Below are 19,898 nucleotides of genomic sequence, written 5' to 3'. Positions count from 1 at the left end.
TTAGGTCCATTTTTTAAAAAATCACACATGAATCAAGGTTGTGACTTCTGTTTTAATATGTAAGATACAGTCTTTTAACTTTTAACTAAAAAAACTAAGAAATGTTTTTTATATCTCTATTTAAGAGACATCTTTTAGTTTTTTTTTTAAAAGGTAAGAGACTGCATCTTATATTACGATAAAAACCTTATCGTAAAAGACATGCATTAATCATGTTCTTAGACCATGATTAACCAGGACTTTTAGGGTGGGGTTCTTAGCTTCGGCGAAGAACAGTTTTTTAGCTTTTAACTAAGAAAAACTAAGAACTGTCTCTTTAATAAGATATATAAGAGCCAAGTCGGATGGCTCTTAGCCGAAAAATGTAAAAAAAAACAAAAAAAAATGTCAAATCATAAATTAAGAACTCCAAATGAAATTAAGAACTTAGTTACTTATCAAAAAATTGAACGGGGAGTTCTGTTGATTTATGTTTAGACGCACCAACAAGTCATATTAATTTATATGTTTGTATTTATTATAGAGAAAATTACGTAATAAGACACCTATGTATAAATTCACTAACGACCTACCATGTTAATCATTTGGATCAACCACTTGGATCGATTGTCAAATCCAGACTAGCTAAATAGCAATAATTTAACTCCTAATAAAAATTAAACTTAAGACCAATGTGTGTACCCCAAGAGATGTTTTGATTTTGATTAAAGACGTTGAGATTTTGCTCTCTCGAAGAACCTTAAATTTTGAAAATGGTATTAATCAAATGAGAATAAGAATAAATCTATGTATCAAAGAAGAACAAAAGCCATTATCATCCTCCTCTTCGTAAACAATTCCGACGAAAATGAAACAAGTTGGCACAAATAATTCCGATAGATCCAAAACGGTGAAAAAATGTTTTGTGTTTATTGTGTGTTTTTACAGATTTTTCAGTTCTAGAGGTTTATTCATACGAACACTAAGAAAATAGGGAGTAGTCAAATTTTGTCCATGTTGCTTAGGGCATCTTCGATGAGACACAAAAATTTATTCTATATTTCACACTAAAATATAGTAACTATATTATAGAGCTGAATTTGCTCCAATGGTTCTCTTTATAATAGAATGAAATATAGAGTAATATTATTTTTTTCACTCTAAGATCATCTCCAATGGTTTACTCTATTTTAGAGTAGTTTTCACTCTAAAATAGTGTTATTCTAAAATAGAGTACAGTTTTTCTCCAATGGTTTACTCTATATTTCACTCTAAAAATAATATTCGTAAATATATTCTTTTCTATTTTATAAGTATTATCTTTTACTTACAAAATTTACAAATTGACTCTTTATATTTTATTTTTCATAAAGTTTTCATAAATTATATATTTATATCAAACATTTATTATATTAAAACTTACATTACATTTTACTAATAACATAATACATTTTAACGTAATTATCTCCATTGGTATATCTTTCCCACAAGTGATCAATTAACAAATTCAGAATGCGAAATGATTTTTTTATCTTTGATTTTCTCTAAATCGACCAAAAAATTCTTCAAATAGAATATTATCATTCCTTCGTGTCTGAATCTGTGGAGGTGGAACTTATCTTCTCAGTTTAGTTGGTGCGCTAAAATCACATTCATCCTCATATCATGTTGTATACATGTAGTCCATATGCATTGGTCACCAATACATTTTTATATGTTTTAGTTACATACATGCATCAAATAAATATTTAGTTTGTGACTTGAATTCAGTGCAAGATCAGATGTTCATGAATATTTTCAAGAGGAACGAACACGAATTTTACAAGCAAAAAAAGACGTGGTCAACAACATGAACAAGAAGCTACTCCTTCATTTACCTCATTTGGCCAATATTTTATCAATCTTGCTCGATCTGGAAGCAATTTACCAAAAATAAGTCATTATTATCTATGATTTTAATTTTATTTTGAGTTACTTATTTTTAATTTTAGTATTTGTTTTTTCTGCTAATCTTAAAAAAAATATTTTTAATTTTAGTGGTTGTTTTCTTTGCTAATAATAATAAACTTTAAATGTTTATATATATTGTGTTAAACATTTTTCTTTTTGTTAAAGTAATTGTGTTAAACATAATTATATGTTGTTCGCATAATTAAATTAAATAAATAGTTACAAAATAAAATGATTGAAGAATAAAATGACTAAAGTATAAATAAAAAAAGTTTCACTCTATAATAGAGTAAGAAATAGAGTTACTCCAAATATAGAGTAAGAAATAGAGTTGCACTATTTTAGAGTGGATATAGAGTGGAGTTGGAGAAAGTTTTACTCTATAATAGAGTTTAGTGTAGAAAATAAAATGGGGTTGGAGATGTCATTACTCTATATTTCACTATATTATAGAGTGAACCATTGGAGCAAATTCAATTCTATAATAGAGTTACTCTATTTTAGAGTGAAATATAGAGTAAATTTTTGTGTACCATTGGTCCATTGGAAATAAGTATTGGGTCCACTATGTTCATTCGCAAGGGCGGACCCACTTGAAGAGGTGTGGAGTTATATACCACAAAAAACATGATGAAATTTTGTTTTATATGAAACAACAGTAAAGATTAGGCACCGGAGTTGATAAAGTATGAAGTATGACCCCACGTAAACAAGGGTTTCACGTCCACTTGTGACCTTTTAATTGTTTGGGAAAACTGTTTTTTTAGAGCAAAAAAATAGTAACTATGTCTCTTTAGACTAATCTATAGTTTGTGTCATATTTTCTTATAATACCCTTTAATATTTATGAAAATAATTTTAATAAATAGTTTTACGAACAAAAAAAATTTGGAAAAATAGTAACATTTGTTAAAATATCTATATGAACTTAATGGTATATTTTCCAGTTATATTAAGTTAAAATTATAAATTTCAGATTATGTTCTAAAAAAAGTAGAAATGACATTCTACGAAGTAGAAAACGAAATCTATTTTTTTCATTGAATCTACAATGTTTAGAATACATGATCTACGTAAATAGGAGTATTCTACAAATATGTAGAATACACATTCCGCGCTTAACCTACCATTCTAAAATTCTTAGAAATCAAAATCTACACATTAATCTAATTCTAAAACATGTAGAAACCGACTTCTACAGATTTACTATAAATCTAAAACATGTAGAAATCAAATTCTAAACATTACTATAATTCTAAAAAACTATAGAAACTGATTTCTACATATTAGTTGTATTCTACGGATAAGAAATCAGTTCCTAAAAATATAGAAACAAAATATTTGAGAATATTCACTTTTATATTTTTTTTAAAAAACGATTTTTTTTTTAAAAAAAAACAAAAAAGGAACAAAAAAAAATGACAAATCGATTTGAGAATATTCACTTTCATCCCAGAGAAAAATATCATATTTTTAGAAATTCAAATTCAAAGGGGTGCTACTGGTTGTTGTCGATGGAACATTCTTGAAGAGGCGTGTCCTATTTTTAGAAATTCAAATTCCTATTTTTAGAAATTCAAATATTTGAGAATATTCACTTTCATCCCAGAGAAATCGAGTTCAAAGAGTTGAAATCATGCTTGGTCGGTTCAAATCAAGTGGGAATCAATCCATATATAATCATACAAAACCAAAAAAATCGATTTGGGATTCTTTCCTCGGCACGGGATCGATCGATCTATTATTACAGATCGGTCGATCTGTGTAAATCGACATTCGCCGATCGAGTGAAATGGACCAGGTCGATCAGTATATATTTCGCGTTTTTTTTGTTCTGAATAATGATCGGGATCGATCGATCCACTATAACTTGTATTGTCGAACTCAATATATATTTTTTTAAAAAAATTACAATTTTAAGGGCATTACTGCCATTTTGGAAAAAAATAGTTTAATAGGACATAAAATAGTATAATTTAGTCTAAAGGGACATAGTTACTATTTTTTTGCTCTAAAAAAACAGATTTCCCTAATTGTTTTTGACACCAGTCTCGTTCATTTCTGGGTTTGCCACTGTTCATTCGTGTTAAACACATGTTCAATATGCAAGGGACACTAAACACAACAATAAATATTGGGTCCACTCCAATTTTCCCCAACCAGCTTTCTCCATGAATGCCTAGCTAATTTTTATAGTCTTAGTTAAGCGAACCATTAGCTTACTTTCCCCCACATCTCAAATGAGAATCTTCAATACCCCTGTTCTATTTTTAATTTCGGAATGAATTAATTTTAATTCAAAAAATATGTAAATTAATTTTATATCCTTAACCCTAATATCTCCATATCTAATAATACACCACCGTATCAGTTTCATTTATGTTATATCTGTTTCTTCTTCGCTTTCTCTCTGCAACTCCTCCTTTTTTTTCTTCATTATCTATCTCTCTCCATTCTCTGCGATTCTTCTTTCTCTTTCTCTTTATCTCTCTATTATCTTCGATTTTCTATGTCTCTCTGGTTAAAGGTGATAAACTCTCCTAATGATGGAAACCGTCATTAGCTACAGGTGGTGAAAACGACATGAGCAACCGTCGAAGGTGATGGAGTGGCATCAATGGCGATTTCTTCCCTTTCACACTTCAAATCTATCCGGAACGGCGACGGCTCAAACCTTATTTGATGAAGAGTTCTGAGTTTTTTTCGATCTAGGGTTTTTTATTTGTTTTGGATGATTTTCGATTTGAGAATGTTAAAGAGAATTATGATTTTTCTTTGATAGAGTTTTATTATTTTGGATCTTTTCCGATCTAAGATTGTGTTATTGAAGATTCTGAGGTTATTTGATTTTAGGGTTTTTCTTCTTCTTCATCTTCAGATCTGGATTTTTTTTGGTATTACTAAATCAGTCGAACTCGATAAAACTAACTCAGTAATATTTAGTAGTACGCAGTATAACTAGTACAACTCAGTCGAACTTGGTATAACTAACTCATTAGTACTTAATATTACGCAGTATAACCAGTAGAACTCAGTCGAACTTGGTATAACTAAATCAGTAGTACTCAATATTACGCAGTATAACCAGCATAACTTAGTAGAACTAGGTATATAACTCAATAAAACTCGATATAACGACACTCAGTAATACTATGTATAACCAATATAAAACTCAGCACAACTAAGCATAACTAACTCACGAAGTATAACTCAATACAACTAAGTAAAAGTACGAGATAACTAAAATTTGAAATTTTAAAAAATTTAAAAATTTGATAAATTTAAAATTTTGAAATTTTGAAAATTGGAAAATTTTGAATTTCGAAATTTTCAAATTTTTGGATTTTTAAATTAAAAAAAAATAATTTCAAAAAATACAAAAAGGTAAAATCGGATATTCAAGTTTCATTAAAGAGGAAAGAGGCATAGGCCATTGTCTTTTGAGATGTGGGGGCAAGGAAGCTCATGGTCCTAGTTATGCCCATCCATATTTAACTGTTTATATATATTTTTTTTGATAGTGTATCTTTTTTTTTCCTAGTGTATCCTATAGATGTTGTGCTCATGGTAACATGTCAATGACACTATTTTCGCAATATATGATTTTTTTTTTGGCTCATTCATGCTGTTTTCTTCAGAATTTTCTTTAGAACTAAAAAGAAGAAGAAATATAAAATGTTTATTACGTTATCCATTTTATACATATATTAGATTATTGATCTCTGATTTTAGCTAAATGTTTCATTTGACCATGATATACAAATGAGCTAAACTTATTATAGGAAGACATCGATTCTTGAAAAGCTTCAAATGATGATATGGACTTCAGAATGGACTTTAGAATATGTTCACGACTATCCATATGGACAACACAAATTGGTCAACCACTTCACCGTGTCCACATGGACCGTAAAACATGGTGCAATTTTAAGATTAGCTATGTGTACAAATTACCAAAGACATTTTATTTTCGTCATCATATGAATCAATATTATGGACAATATGACATAAACAACATACTAATATCTAACAACGTTTCTTAGACTAAAAGAATCAAAATTTACTTAGATACTAGTTGATCCATAATCAAACAACACATGACACACACATACACAAAAAGAAGGACGTTTTGAAACATAAGTAAACAACTTGAAACATAAGTAAACAACTTGAACACAGCTTCAAGGACAATGGTGTCTTTCACAAGGTATCCCTTTGATTCATCTTTTAGCTCCTCCAGTGATATCAACTCAGCTTTCCCATAACTATCTCCACTCTCTCTCTCGCATAAAACTGCCAAACTGTATATAGTGTAAAAAACGAATAGTCTAAGGTCCTAGTTTTCTTATATATTTCCATATCAAAATGAATCTATCTCTTACATGGTTTCTCGACATGATTAGTGCTTTTCTGATTCAGTAGACGCAGCTTGAACTTTTCATAGATGCTAGAGACAGCAGTGTTTGGCAGAAACGCACTAGCGTCAACGTAGACGGATAGACCATTTTTCCCTTTGTCACCCTTTGGATTCATAGACATTCTCCTTATACATTTACATTTTCAATATGTTACTACAAGATAAGATGGTTTTAAGGAACAACATCGAACTCAAACTAACCAGTGTCTCTGTCCGATCACGAACTCATCCGAGTAAAAATATTTCTTAACTCCTAATTTGGAGAAACCAGAGATCTTCCAGGTGAACTTGTTGTTTCAAACAACTTGTTTGGAGGGTTATGTGTGATGATCTCTACTTTCTCTTTAGGTTTTATAACAAAGATCTCGACGCCGACGGTACAAGCATCCTCATCGATGTAACCATTGCATGGATCGTTGAACTTTGAAAGAGGAAGTGCAAGTCCACACTACTTATTGTAATGTTTTACACTTCCATCTACATAACATACACATTGAAAGCCCACAACAAAGACACATCTTCTGAACCAATAAAAAGCCTTGATGAACCATGTAACTAGGGTTTGCTTATATATGTCGTTAGTGTTTTATGGATGTAACCATATCCGATCCGTTATATACATATATATATATATACATAAATTTTAAAAAGTGTGTATATAATTTATATAAATAATATATTTTATATAAGTTTTGTAATAATTTATTCATTAAGTTTATTATATTAGCTATGAGATTTTTTAAAAGTAAATATTTCTTTTTACTTTTGTAATAAAATATTATCAGTTTATATTATTTTTAGATTTTTATTTAAATTTATATTTTTATTTTATTGTATGGATTGAATCGAATATCCGATTCGAATCTAAAATTTTGATATCCGATTAGAATCTAAAATTTTGATATATGGGATACCAAATATCCAGATGGTTGTAGATCGAATCGGATCAAATAATTGATTATTCGAAAGAAACAAATCAAATTACAAAAATTTCCAAACACCAGGATATTTGATCCTTGCCAACAACCTACCTGTAAGAATTTCAATAATCATAAGAATAGTCAACTTAATCACAACTTCTATACGGCTCACTATCTTCATAGTCAAAGTCAAGTCTCCCCTTTCACTATTAATATATGAAACTTTTGGTTTCATATAGGCAAAAACATTCATTATTATCAATGGTATCTTCAACAGCTGGAGTCTGAGTAGCTCGAGGGACTCCTCGGCTCAATCACCTTCTCTTCGCGGACGACACGATGTTCTTCATACGGGCCACTCAAGAAAGTAGCCAAGCCCTAAACGGCATACTCAAGAGATACGAAGAAGCTTCGAGACAAACTATAAATGTCGATAAGTCATCTGTGACTTTCTCAAGGCGAACTCCAGCGGCTCGGAAATCAACCGTGAAAGACACACTGCAGATACAAAAGGAAGGTGGGATAGGCAAATATCTTGGATTGCCAGAACATTTTGGAAGATCAAAGAAGGACCTCTTCTCTTCTATCGTGGATCGGATAACACAAAAAGCTCGCGGCTGGTCTAATAGATTCCTCTCAACGGCCGGCAAAATGACGATGTTAAAGAGTGTCCTCTCGCCTATCCACTCTCATGCCATGTCATGTTTCGAACTTCCGATGTCTCTAGCGCTCACTCGGTTCTGGTGGGATGACCGTATGAAAAAAAAAAGATGGCTTGGATTGCTTGGGATAAACTCATTCGCCCTAAGGAACATGGGGGACTGGATTTCAGAGACATCGAAAGTTTTAATGAAGCTTTCCTTGCAAAGCTCAGCTGGAGGATTATTAACAACCCTGACAAATTGCTGAGCCGCATTCTTCTTGGCAAATATTGCACCTCTGAAGATTTCCTATATGTTTCCGAGAAAAGCGAGATATCTCATGGATGGAGAGGAGTTCTAAAAGGGCGAGATCTGATAATGGAAAACGCAGGATGGGAAATAGGTAATGGGGAAAGCATCAACATATGGAACAAACCTTGGTTCAGCTGTGACTCTCAGGAACGTCCAATGGGTCCGGCGCCGATGAACTTTCAACACCTCACTGTGGCAGATTTTCTGCTCCCTAATAATGAATGGGACTTAGATATGATACGACTGGTCCTCCCGTTTGAGGAGCACAAAATCCGCCTGCTCAAACCCAGTCGCACCGGGGCGCCCGATAAGCTAGCATGGTTAGGCACGGAGACAGGAAGCTACACAACGAAGACGGGATACGCAAAAGCTCTCTCGAACCAAACGGACTTGATGAACATCACGCAAGAAGACCAGAACTTCAACTGGAAGAAGGCAGTTTGGGGGCTTAAGACTTCACCGAAGACAAAACTATTTGTATGGAAAGTTCTCCATGGCGCGATCCCGGTGGGAGAAGCTCTCCGCGCACGCCACATTAACGTAGAGGGGAAATGCAAGCGATGTAACATGCCTGAATCTATAGATCACTTGTTCTTTCATTGTTCTTATGCGAAACAGATATGGACTTCCTCCCCTGTTTCTCCAAGAATTGAGTACAATGAATGTATAGATTCGCGTAGTCTCTGGATCAGCGTGAGCACAAGAAAGAACCTACCACCAACTGGAGTTGCAGAGGGACCTTTAGCGCCATGGATACTGTGGCACATCTGGACAGCGAGAAACAATATGGTTTTCAATGACAAGCAACTCTCTTCTGAAGATACTCTGTCCAAAGCCATCCTAGCGGCAAGAGAATGGGGATCTGCTCAACAAAAGATTGCCCCAATGAAGAGTCCGACGGCGCAAAAGCTCACGCCAAATGCGGGTTGCGTCCTAGTTAAAACTGATGCTGCCTGGAAAGAATCTTTAAACATTGCAGGTCTGGGATGGACAGTGGAAAATCAGAGTGGAACCACTCAATTCTCAGCTCCTGCTCACTATGTGAAAACAGCTTTGGCTGCGGAGGCTCTGGCTCTACGAGAAGCCATCTGGAAATGCCAGGAACTAGGACATGCGAGGATCAGGTGTGAATCGGACTCGGCAGTTCTAATCAAGGCAATCAAGGCGAAAACCTCTCTAGCTGGCCTCTATGGGGTCTTGGCTGATATCCTATCTTTATCTTCTTGTTTTGAGTTTATCTCTTTTAGCTGGATTCCCCGTGGGAAAAACATTGAAGCTGATATGCTAGCAAAACAGAGTTTATCTGTTGAACTAGCTTTATTGTCTCCACCTACTTTGATTTGAGGATTTAATATTTTCAAAAAAAATATATATATACATTGGTAGATGTGTTACAAAAAAAAATATACATTGGTAGATATGAAGATAGAAAATAAAAACGATGGTTCACCATGCAATTTTAAATATTGATATAAAGATTAGGTTTCATGTATTCACTCTAAGATTCTAAAATACATTCGTGTAACACATGACGTAGCTCAACCAAGACATGAAATATCTAATCTTATTATAAATTGAGTTAGAAATGTTAACCATTCAACATTCGGTTAGTTATTGAAACACATTTTGGTACTCATCGTACAAGTTATCCCGTGATAAAATCTGTTAAGCCTACTTATTATCTAACTAACTTTGGACCGGGAAACCAAAGATATAAATCGTATGTTATATATTTGAATGAATGGATTTGATTAGTATTCAACTGAGAGTTTTAGGTGATTTGTGTTAAAATGATAAATCCACTGTTATTGAAAAGTGAATTTTAAAAACTCATTTAAAATCCACTGTTATTGAACTTGACATTTTATAAAGTACTCTGAAATCCACTGTTATTGAAAATATTTTAAGTTGTGGAATTTTAAAGTTTTCAGGTGATTTAAGAGTGTTTGAGTGGAGTTTCTTAGTTAAAAAAATTAAAACTCAAATCCCATAGTTTTATGTGATATTGTAGAGTGGTTTAACAAAAATCATTTTATTCTCTGCAATTCCTTAAAATCATCTAAATCCTCATTAGAAATCAAATTACCTCAAATTTTAGATTGAATACACCCCCCCCCCCCAAAATCTTGAATGATTCAAAGGGAAACTGTGAAGACTTCATAAACGAAGTCGCAAGCATGAGCCGAACATCTCACGTTAACATTGTTTCTCTGCTTGGTTTCTGCTACGAAAGGTCAAAAAGAGCGATTGTGGAAACAGCACAAAAAGAGTTTCAAGACTCTCATGCTATCATGGCTGAGGAATGACTAGAAATTTTTTTATGTAAAATGAGCTTCACCTTGTTTTTATTCTTTTGGCCGAGGTGAACCTCTTCTGGTTTTCAAATTTTGTAAAGTTTACAAAACAATTTCATATTTATATGATATTCAAAAAAAAAAAAAAAAAAAAAAAAAAAAAAAAAAAAGAGCGATTGTCTATGAGTTTCTAGAGAATGGATCTTTAGATCAGTACGCGCTGAATCTTGATGTCGGTACACTATACGGTATTGCGCTAGGCGTTGCTCGGGGAATCGAGTACTTGCACTATAGCTGCAAAACGAGGATTGTGCATTTCGATATTAAACCTCAGAATGTATTATTGGATGAAAATCTCAGGCCCAAAGTTTCTGATTTTGGCCTTGCCAAGCTCTGTGAGAAGCAAGAAGTCGTTACTCGACACCAGAGGAACTATAGGATACATTGCTCCAGAGTTGTTTTCAAGAATGTATGGAAGTGTGTCTCACAAGTCGGATGTGTATAGCTTCGGAATGTTGGTTCTTGAGATGATCGGAGCAAGGAACAAAGAAAGAGTCGACAAAGCTGATCCAAACAACAGCTCAGCCTACTTTCCGGATTGGATTTATAAGGATCTTGAGAGCGGAGATAGCACAAAGCTGCTTGGGCATGATGAATTAACTCAAGAAGAAGAAAATATTGCGAAAAAGATGATCTTAGTGGGTCTTTGGTGTATTCAGGTATCCTCATCAGATCGTCGATCAATGAAAAAAAGTCGTAGAGATGATGGAAGGAAGTTTAGATGCGCTTAAAGCCCCTCCTAAGCCTCTTTTGCATATGCCAATGCAGCAAAATATTGCAGGGTCATCTCAGCCATCAGGTGAAAGCTCATTTTAATCAACAAGTATGATCCCCATGAATGTTTGAAAACCTATAAAACTACAACCTAGTATTATTATGTCTATGTCTGCTATTCATTTGTATTTAATTTGTTTTCTGGTTTGTCTGTTTGTTTGTTGGCATAAAAAAAAGTAGGGAAAATTGCCAAAAGAGAACAAGAAAACAACATAGTTGTCCCTATGGTATAAATCCATCATTAAATTGTCCCTTTAGTATAAAATTTTCCAAAATTCCAAAACTAACCTTGAATTAATCTAATTAAACATAATTTAATTGTGTTTGTTTCATGTGCTAAGTAATTTTTTTTATAAAAAAAAACGTGTTACAAAGATATATTAAAAAAGTTAAAACAAAAAGGGAACAAAACACGTAACCCTAATTTCTTGTTGGTTTCTCCGCCTCTCTCTCAAGAAAAACAATCGAGACTTTGAAAATGGCGATCCTGTGTAATAACCGGTGAATTCAACGGCGAAATCAAGCTTCTCCGCCTCTCTGCTGCTCGCTGCTTCTCTCTGTTTGCCTCCACCTCTGAACTAATTTCGTTTTTGTTTCACCGCCTCTCTCTGATGGCCAAAAAATTGAGACTTTGAAGATGGCGATCTTGTGGACGAACCAGTGAAATCAAAGGCAAAATCGAGCTTATCCGCCTCTCTGCCTCTCCGCTTCTCGGCGCTTCTCTCTGATTCTCTTCACCTCTCCGCTACTCTCCGCCTCTCTGCTTCTCGTCGCTTCTCTCCATTTCTCTCCACCTTTCGGCTTCTCTCCCCTTCTCCGCCTCTCTCATCCGGCTATCTGGTCTCAATTTGTGAACGGTTTGTTTCTTTGATTTGTCTTAGTCTTTGTTTCATTATTAAGTTTGTTACTTTGACTTGGATCAATATTTGTTTGCTTGTCTGAATTGACTTTTTGATTATGTGAACCGATTTTGGTGAACAATGTTAGTGTTTGTGTTTGTCTTTATGAGTGTTACGATACTGATTTCGCTGAACAAAGTTTGTGTGTATTTGACTGTTAATTGTCTTAATTTGCTGATTTGATTGCGAGATGGAGATTGACTTGTCTTATTTGATTAATCGATCTACTGTGTTTCTAAATTTAAATTTGATTAGACAATGGTGTTTTGCTTTTGATTATTATCTTGTGTTTGGCTCAGTTTCACTCTGGCTCAGTTTCACTCTTACGCTTGTTTCGGACGTTTGCATGTTTATGATATTGCTGTTAACAACCATGTGTTTTATTATCTTTTGTAGATATGGAGCTGGAGCTACCTAAACGATTATATGCAGAGGGTTCAGAACCTCGGGTTAAGAAGATCAACAACAGTTGCCGCATGGAACTTATCAGAGATCTGAAGAAAGCTATGTGTGCAGAGTACGATGATGTGAAGAGAGATCCTGTTTTCACACATATCATGGCTATTGCCGAAAATGATCTCAAGTTCTCTGGGAAACTAGTGGATAGCTTCATATGTAGACAGCTGATTACCTCAAAGCTGCATGAGAAGTGGTTTGTTTTTGCGAGGACGCCTCTCCGGTTTTCGCTTCAGGAGTACCATGCTGTGACAGGCCTCAAGATTACACGGGAAACTAACAGTGACGTAGTGAAATGGAAAAACGACGGGGGTTTTTGGAGTAACCTACTGCACACAGGTGGTAAGATCACCTTGCAGTCGATCAGAAAGGTTCATCTACAAGAAGTTCACACTTGGACGCGGCTTGATAGGATGAGGTTGATCTACTTGTGTGTAATAGTGGGTGTGGTGATGGGGAGAGATGAGAAGGTGTCCATCCCTCATATGTACATCAAGTTGGTGATGGATTTTGACAAGGTTCGGAAGTTCCATTGGGGTCTTCACTCGTATGATTTCCTGTTGAGTTCGATTGAGAAGGCAATGAAGAAGTTGGGTAAGAAGGAGAGCTACATTTTCGAGGGTTTCTCCTATGCTCTCCAGATTTGGATTATGGAGGCAATTCCTGATTTTGGAGAAATATTAGGCAGAAGAGTCTCAGACAGCTTCAAAGGTCCAAGGTGTGGCAATTGGAAAGGAGTTGCAAAAGTTTCTTATGAAGACATCATTGAGCTCGAGGACTCCTTAACTAAGAAGGTAACATTCTCTCTGTTTTTTTCTTTTATATGGTTGTTGTATATATTTTGTTTGGATTTTCATGTTTTAACTGTTTGCAGGATAACTTCTTCTCGGTCATATCAGTGACTGGTAATGGTGATGTGTTTCTAGATGCTCAGTACACAAGGGAGGGTGAGATGGAAGATGAACGAGTGGACCTTGTTTTGGGGAGGATCAGGAACAAGTATGATTGGAGCAACACAGACTGGCCAGTTTTAGACCCTGAAGAGTCTAAAATGGAGGAACCCGACAGCCATGATAGAGGGTCAGAAGCTGATAAGATCGTGGATCATACGGATGTTGTAGCAGACGAGGAGAACTCTTCGGTTAAGGTCGCAGGAAAAGGCAAGAGAAAGTTTCTTGATGAAGGAGCAGAGACAAGAAAGAAGAAGGTGCTGTGTAAGCGATCAGCAGAAAAGTTTCTGACTTTTGGTCCTGAAACTATGAGTTTCATTGAGGGTCTTATCCGCACATCTGTCACTTCATTGGGAGATGTGCTCAGTATGCAAATGGCGAATATGGAGAGGGTGTTTACAGAGAGGATGGAAAAGATGGAGATTGAGGTTTCACAGCTCAAGGACGCAATCAGTTTGACTGGTGAAGGAAGCTATCCTAGTAAGAAAGAAACTGAAGAAGCTCCACTAAACAGCAAAGCCAAGGAAGCTCCACCTAAGAGCAAAGGCGCTCAAGCTCCACCTAAGAGCAAAGGCGCTCAAGCTCAACCTAAGCGCAAAGGCGATCAACCTACTCCAACAAAAAAGGTACTACCTAAGAGAAAGTGTAGAACTTGATGAACCTGGAACTAGGATGCTTGAGTTAGGGTGCTGGAGCTAGGCTTATGGAACTTTATATTGACTGTGTAATATTATGTAATATGGAATGTGAAACTTTGTGTAATAGGTTTCTAAAGTGTAATATGTTTGAATGTTTGTGTATTAAACTCTATGAATGTAATGCTTTGTTTGTGTTATGAATAAATGGCTTCTTCTTATATGCAATGTTTTAAATTTTAATGAATAGGACGGGAAAAAGATTGCTACAGAAACTAATGATTTTGATTTTGGATTGAGTACACAAGACTTGCGGGACCTGTCCCAAGCTACATTTGTTGACGGTTTTGATCTGTCTCAAGTGAAAGTTGAGACGTTAAGTAAATCGAAACCGTTTAACATGGCTCCACTGCAGTGGAATGATGAGGAAATGGATCGAACCAAAGAAGACTCGCCAGATGCCGCGTTGGTGTTTTTCCGTGAAGAGGATTGGGAAAAAGTTAGAACTTGGTCAACTTCCTCCACGTAAGTACTCTATTCTCATTCATCTGACATGTATTAATACATTTAAAATAAACTAATGAATGTTTTACAATTTTATCATTGTATTTGGTTTCAGACCTATACGGATTGGACCTGCCACTTTAGATTTTGAGATTGCTAATCGTCTTATGGATAAATCTGAGTGGTTAAATAGCTTGGTAAACCTTAGAGACTATTTGCTTCCATATGTGTCTTTTAAATACATTGTGTGTGCTAAGATTTTCAAAATATGCAGGAGATTGACGCTGCAATGTACGTATTCCGGGAGAGAACATCTTTGAAACGATGGAGACCTCATCGTGTCGCCTTCATGACTGTCGTCTTCAGCAATATGATTAAAAAAGAGTATGGTCATTTAGAAGCTCAGGGTAGAAAGAGCTACATGCTTCATAATTTGCTACTGCAGTTCGGTAAAGGAGTCCTTCCACCACATGGCAGGACACATGAGATATGGAATATAGATGTGGATCGCCTGTATGTCCCTGTTCATGTCAGTGGGAATCATTGGATCGCCTTGTGCATCAGTTTCGTGACGAGGAGCATTGAAGTGTTCGACTGCTCGGGTAAGAAAAGGTACAAGGAGGTGGATGGGTTCGCAAACCTTATTCCGCGTATTGTCAAGGCAGTTCAGCCTATGAGACACCAGAAGGATTTCGCAGTCGGTGCATATACTGTTTCCTATGTCCCCGTTGGGAATCTGAATAAAAGTGCATGCGACTGTGGCGTCTATGCAGTGAAGTTCATTGAGTGTCATGCGCTTGGATTGGAGTTGTCGTTGTTGCATGATGGTAACATTATCGAAGCTCGCCACAGGATTCTATGGGATCTTTGGGAAGCAGCTAATGATCCGGAATTGATTGATAGGATGTCAAAGTATCAATCCCCGGAGTGTCTCTCTTCGACTGTAGAAGAGATTTTGTGAGACTGCTTGGTTTCAAGTTCTAATGTAATGAACAAGATTGCTTAATCTGATGTATAACTTCTAGATTTTATTATCATTTTTAGGAACAAGACTGCTTAGTTTATTGTATAACTTCTAGTGTTTAATTATGATTTTTAGGATTGACTCTTGTAATCAAATGTACATCTTGTGGTTTTGTTATTAAGAGTTTTTAGCTGAAGAATGCTAGAATTTAACACTGTTTTAAATTAGAACCTTAAGCTAAACCCTAAACATGCCCTAACCGAAACACAAAACCCGGAACAAGACCACAGTCAAACCTAACCTAAACCCTAAACATACCCTAAACGAAACAAAAACCCATAACAAGACCACAGTCAAACCTAACCTAAACCCTAAACATACCCTAAACGAAACAAAAACCCATAACAAGACCACAGTCAAACCTAACCTAAACCCTAAACATACCCTAAACGAAACAAAAACCCGGAACAAGACCACAAGAACATTTAGAATAATTGTTTTACTAGATCATCCCGTAGGAGTAAATAAATCGAATCAAATGTAATACACTTAACTTGGCTTCTTGCAAACCAGACTTTTGATCCAACTCAACAATCAAACCCGACCAGAACTAGATCCACAATAAACCTAAAACCCGACATATATAACACCAACTCAGCAACCAAACCCGACTTTTCCCATTTTTTTCTGTTCTTCTTTTTCGTCAATCTCCTTTTTCTCTCTGAAGCAGTTTCTCACACACATGAATACTTCAAGGCGACATTCATACGGGGTGCCATCTAGGTGCTGGTGCGGGAAAGGGGTTGTGATATTCTACTCGAGAACTGATGACAATCCTTACCGACGGTTCTATAGATGTGAAATAGGGGCACAGGTTCATAGTCTTGATTTGTTTTTCGATTCAATTACCGATTTGTTATGTTCCTTTTTTGTCTGATTCGATTTTCGATTGTGTAGGATAAACAGCATGTTTTTTCATTCCATTTTACTTCTCCTAATTTGATTTTCGTTTCTATGTAGCGAAAGAAGGAAAATCATTTATTTAAGTGGGTTGATGACGCCTTGCTTGATGAGATTCGAAGGGTAGAGGCTGAGCAAGGGAGAATTGTAGAAGAGATTGAAGATCTGAAAAGTAGTATCACACAGAGAATAGAAGAAGAAGTTAGGAAGCAGAAAAATTCACTCGAATTAGGTTGCTTAGGAAGCATTCTATGGCTTTTTGGAAGATTAAGAAGCCAAGAATGAGTGAAATCAGTCTACTGGTTCTAAGTATCTTCTTGTTAGTGTGTTTTTTTCATTTTTACCAGTCATTTGGTTCTTAGTATTGGCTTCAATAAGTGTTTTGTTGCAACAATATTTGTGTCGACTTTACCAGTCAAATGGTTCTTATATTTTGTGCTCAGTGATCTGTTCTTACAATCCACCTTTTTTGTTGAAAAATCAGACATCAGCTATTGTCAAACAAACTTAAACTCGAACTCAAAAGCATAGCTGAACATAACTAAACAAACAGAGAGATAGAGAAGTGAAGTGAAAATAATACCAATGTATAACAATGAAACTGATAAAATAACCATACAAGAATTATCCAAAGTATCCAAAGTTAAACAAAGTTGATTGTTTTTAGAAGAAAAAACCATACGAGACAAGGCAATACTGCACTTTCAAACACCACAACTTGCATACTTGAACAGACCAACCTGTAACAGAAACATAAATACCTGAAACACAATTAAATCGAGATTGAAAAACATATAAACGAACTGGCTATATAAGCTGACCCTTACCATATGTGACTGACTATATTGGTATTTTACAAGTTGCTCTGTTGTGCCCACTAATACCACATCTACTACACTTGCGAGGCTGCCTCTTTTGTGATGTTTGCGATGACCGAAGTTTATCTTCAACAGTTTCATATCTCCGTTTTCTATTCCTTCCAACTGATTTTCTTGACTCTGGTGGTAGCACATTGTCCACGACAACATCTTCTGGCATGGACCAAGCATCCTCAGGAACAGCAATAGGATTGATGCTTTCATGATAAGCTTCTCGCCAAGCTTCTGTAGTGTAAAATAAATCAGTTAATGTGTGTGGCTGTCTGCCAACATGAAACCCAGCTTTAATTGCGTGCCGACAAGGTATCTTCATCAGGTTGTACTTCCCACATGAGCAAGTACGTCTATCCAAATCAACTAAGCAGTCGATTTTATCACCTCTAACAAGCAAGCGACCATCGCTGACAGGGTAAACTGCAAATCTTTTGCCTTTCTCGGTTCTCCTTTCAATCTTTTTCTCCACATCTTCGGTAAGAGGATGATTATGCTTTGAAATCTTTTTCTTACGGTTATAAAACCACCGAGTCAGCATTTCTCTGATACTGTCCAACAAGGGAATGATTGGATACTCTCTCGGCGAACGCAAAGCAGAGTTGATGGATTCGGCAGGGTTTGTTGTCCTTATGTCATATCTATATCCAGAGAATTGACATCTTGCCCACTTTTGGACTTCAGCATCCCTTAGGTATTTTCCAATTGCCGGACTGATATTACACACATTAGCAAATATCTTTTCAAACTCAGCAACTCTATAAACCTTGGACGCCTTTGCAACCAACCCAACAAGTCCTTTCCCATGGTAATATGTTACCACATTATTCAACAAATGATGAATGCAAATACCATGTTTAGCTGTTGGATACACAGTCTCAAGCGCCTTAGCAATGGCCGCATGTCTATCCGAAATGAAAGCCAAATGATGATCATCAGCAATGACACTATTTAGTTGTCTCATAAACCATTCCCAAGAATTTTCATTCTCTGAGTCGACTACTCCGAATGCAAGAGGATACAAATTAGAATTTCCGTCTACAGCAGTTGCAACCAATAGAACTCCTTTGTATTTGTTCTTCAGAAAAGTGCCATCAACCACAATAACCCTCCTTATGACTCTGTTAAATCCTCGTAGCGATTGCCCAAATGCAATAAACAGGTACCGAAATCTCCCTTTGCTGTCAATCTCATACGATGAATGTGTTCCCGGATTAGCCTCTCTGAGCATGTGCAAGTATTTCGGTATTTTTCCATAACTTCTCTCTGGTATACCTCTAACAGCATTAACCGCATATTCACGAGCATCCCATGCTAAAGATTTCGTGATCTCACAGCCATGATCCATAAGCATAATCTGTATTATATCATTGCATTTCGGCCCTTCCTTAACCCCTTCATACCTATGCATAATCAGACTGCCTATAGTTTTGGCCGAAGCAGTCCTACCCGGTTTGGTTTTGTTTGAAGGTGCACATGTATGTTCACCGACATACTTTTTGATAATGAAATATTCAGAATCCTGCAAACACTCTGCTCGAACACACCAATTGCATGCATTATCCTCACATCTAACGTACCAAAGTTGTCTATCCGTTTTGATAACCTCATAGTGAAAGTTATGCTTCATTGCACATATCTCAAAAGTCGCCTTCAGCAAAGTTTTGTTCTCAAACAATTGTCCCTTCTTAACAACATTGAGCACAGAAAACTTTGACATCTTATGTACGTCCTCTTTGGCCGAGATCATGGTATCGGCATGATAGGCATCCTCATCAACTTCGACTCTTCTAATCTTTTCTTTCTTTTCCTCGCACTGCCTCTCAACAAACACAGGAGCTGGTTCATTCCCCCTATCAACCGAGTTTCCCTCCTCTTGAGCAGTAGTTGAATCAGCTGGCGACTTGTTAAGATCAAAGTCTGGTTCATTCAGATTCTCAACTTTGGCTTTAGATGTTACACACAATCGAGTAGAAACACACTTTTGAACAAAACAAACAAAATTCTGAAGCTGTCGATCATTTGCAATGATCACAGGCGGACAAGTTGATGTATTGATCAACTCATTAGGTAGATAACTCAACTCCAAATCGGGTAAGCTATCTTCTTCCATATCAAAATCTTCCAAAACCATTCTTTTAAAATCCTCTAAGGTAGAAGTTGATTCCAATAACAGTAGCCTAGCCCCTCTCTCATCAGCCGTAAAAACCCATCCCGTGGTTGCTCCAAACTCCCAAACACCACATGTTGTATAGATATGCATCATAGAACAAGAGTTTGTAAAAATCACAAGACAAACTATAGAGAAATCATT

General features: G+C 35.8%; 2 protein-coding genes and 1 pseudogene across 2 annotated transcripts; 1 reads left to right on the top strand and 2 right to left on the bottom strand.

Moving 5' to 3' along the window:
* Positions 1 to 5,386: 5,386 nt before the first annotated feature.
* Positions 5,387 to 7,447, bottom strand: LOC106426605 (annotated as a pseudogene).
* A 4,285-nt stretch (positions 7,448 to 11,732) lies between these two features.
* LOC106426676 lies at positions 11,733 to 15,932 on the top strand. The gene is made up of 6 exons (XM_013867401.3): positions 11,733 to 12,204; positions 12,643 to 13,496; positions 13,577 to 14,278; positions 14,538 to 14,812; positions 14,907 to 14,988; positions 15,066 to 15,932. Exons 2-6 carry the CDS (start codon positions 12,645 to 12,647, stop codon positions 15,750 to 15,752), a joined length of 2,598 nt encoding a protein of 865 aa, XP_013722855.2. The 5' UTR covers positions 11,733 to 12,204; positions 12,643 to 12,644; the 3' UTR covers positions 15,753 to 15,932.
* A 1,623-nt stretch (positions 15,933 to 17,555) lies between these two features.
* Positions 17,556 to 19,847, bottom strand: LOC106426635. The gene has a single exon (XM_048769871.1). It carries the CDS (start codon positions 19,845 to 19,847, stop codon positions 17,556 to 17,558), a length of 2,292 nt encoding a protein of 763 aa, XP_048625828.1.
* Positions 19,848 to 19,898: the final 51 nt, after the last annotated feature.

This window comes from Brassica napus, chromosome C9 (genome assembly GCF_020379485.1).
Source record: "Brassica napus cultivar Da-Ae chromosome C9, Da-Ae, whole genome shotgun sequence".
Taxonomy (NCBI): Eukaryota; Viridiplantae; Streptophyta; class Magnoliopsida; order Brassicales; family Brassicaceae; genus Brassica; species Brassica napus.
Note: the sequence above shows the minus strand (reverse complement) of the source record. Positions and strands in the feature narration are given on the sequence as shown.